This window comes from Aureococcus anophagefferens, assembly GCF_000186865.1.
Source record: "Aureococcus anophagefferens unplaced genomic scaffold AURANscaffold_113, whole genome shotgun sequence".
Classification (NCBI taxonomy): domain Eukaryota; class Pelagophyceae; order Pelagomonadales; family Pelagomonadaceae; genus Aureococcus; species Aureococcus anophagefferens.
Window position 1 is genome coordinate 1 of NW_008705662.1, and position 1,116 is coordinate 1,116.

Genomic DNA, 1,116 nt, shown 5'->3' on the forward strand with positions numbered 1-1,116 from the left:
TGTTCCTTGGCGTTTCGCAGGTTTGCGTGCAGCATCATCAACCATGGCGCGTAACTGAGCCTCCTGGGCATTGATGTTTCGGTCCAAGCGCGCGAGCTCCGCTTCCCAGAACCGCCGGCGTCCCTCGAGCCAGAGCTCCGCGTGCAGCCGATGCAGGCCCACCTTATCCGCGCACGCCGCGAACGCGTCCAGCGCTTCGTCGCTTTCCGGCGGCACGACGTTTCTCGGCCCGCGGCGGCGCAGGTAGCTCACGACGCGCGCGAACGCGTCCGAATCGACGTCGAGGTACGCGTCGACCTCGCCCGGCCCCTCGTGGAGCTTCACGAGCATGGCCACGACGCTGTCCGGGAAACACGTCCAGGTCTCGCGCTCCGCCGTAAACAGCCGCTCGCCGGCGCGGATCGAGACGACCTCGTGCGGGTCGACCTCGTTGTCCCGCGGCGACGACGGCTCTTCGCCGCGCGCCCGCTTGCGGCTCTCGGCGCTCCGATCGGGCAGCATGCTCATCGCGCAGCCCGCGGCTGATTTCTATTTTAAAAAAAACACAACTTGCAGAGGCAACCACGGACGTTGCCGACGCTACTAGCGCTGCCCCCCCGGGCGGGGACGATGGACCTCGACCTCGCGGAGATCATCGACGACGGGGAGAGCGGCGCCCCCGACTACGACGTCGACGACGACTACGAGCGCCAGTACCTGCGCGTCCAGCACGACTTCGACAAGCTCACGACGAACTACCGGCGCCTCCAGACGGTCAACGAGGCCCTGAAGCGCCAGATCGAGCAGCAGCACACGCAGCTCGCCGAGTACCTCAAGGCGAAGAACGACGCCGAGCGCGTCGCCCACGAGTCGGAGCTGCGCATGGCGAAGATGGCGAAGAACGCGGAGATCGACGCGCGCGCGCGCGAGGGCCAGGTGAAGCGCGTCCGCGTCATGGAGCACCAGATGAAGGAGGTGCTCGAGGAGAGCGACAAGGAGCGGCGCCAGCGCGCCGTCGCCGAGGAGAAGACGGCGGAGCTCCACAAGGCCCTCAACCGCGAGCGCGCGCAGCGGCTCCACGACCTCCACCAGAATTTCCGCATCGCGGGCACGTCCGCGGAGGCGCTGCGGCGCGAG

At 67.9% G+C, this 1,116-nt stretch overlaps 1 protein-coding gene across 1 annotated transcript in view; it reads left to right on the plus strand.

The window, feature by feature from the left end:
* Nucleotides 1–609: 609 nt before the first annotated feature.
* Nucleotides 610–1,116, plus strand: part of AURANDRAFT_68376 (hypothetical protein) — a gene marked incomplete at both ends in the record, with an annotated part of 5,989 nt that continues 5,482 nt past the window's right edge. Inside the window, one exon of the mRNA XM_009044046.1 lies at nt 610–1,091. Within this exon, the coding sequence (XP_009042294.1) occupies nt 610–1,091 (482 nt within the window). The remainder of the gene's footprint in view (nt 1,092–1,116) is intronic.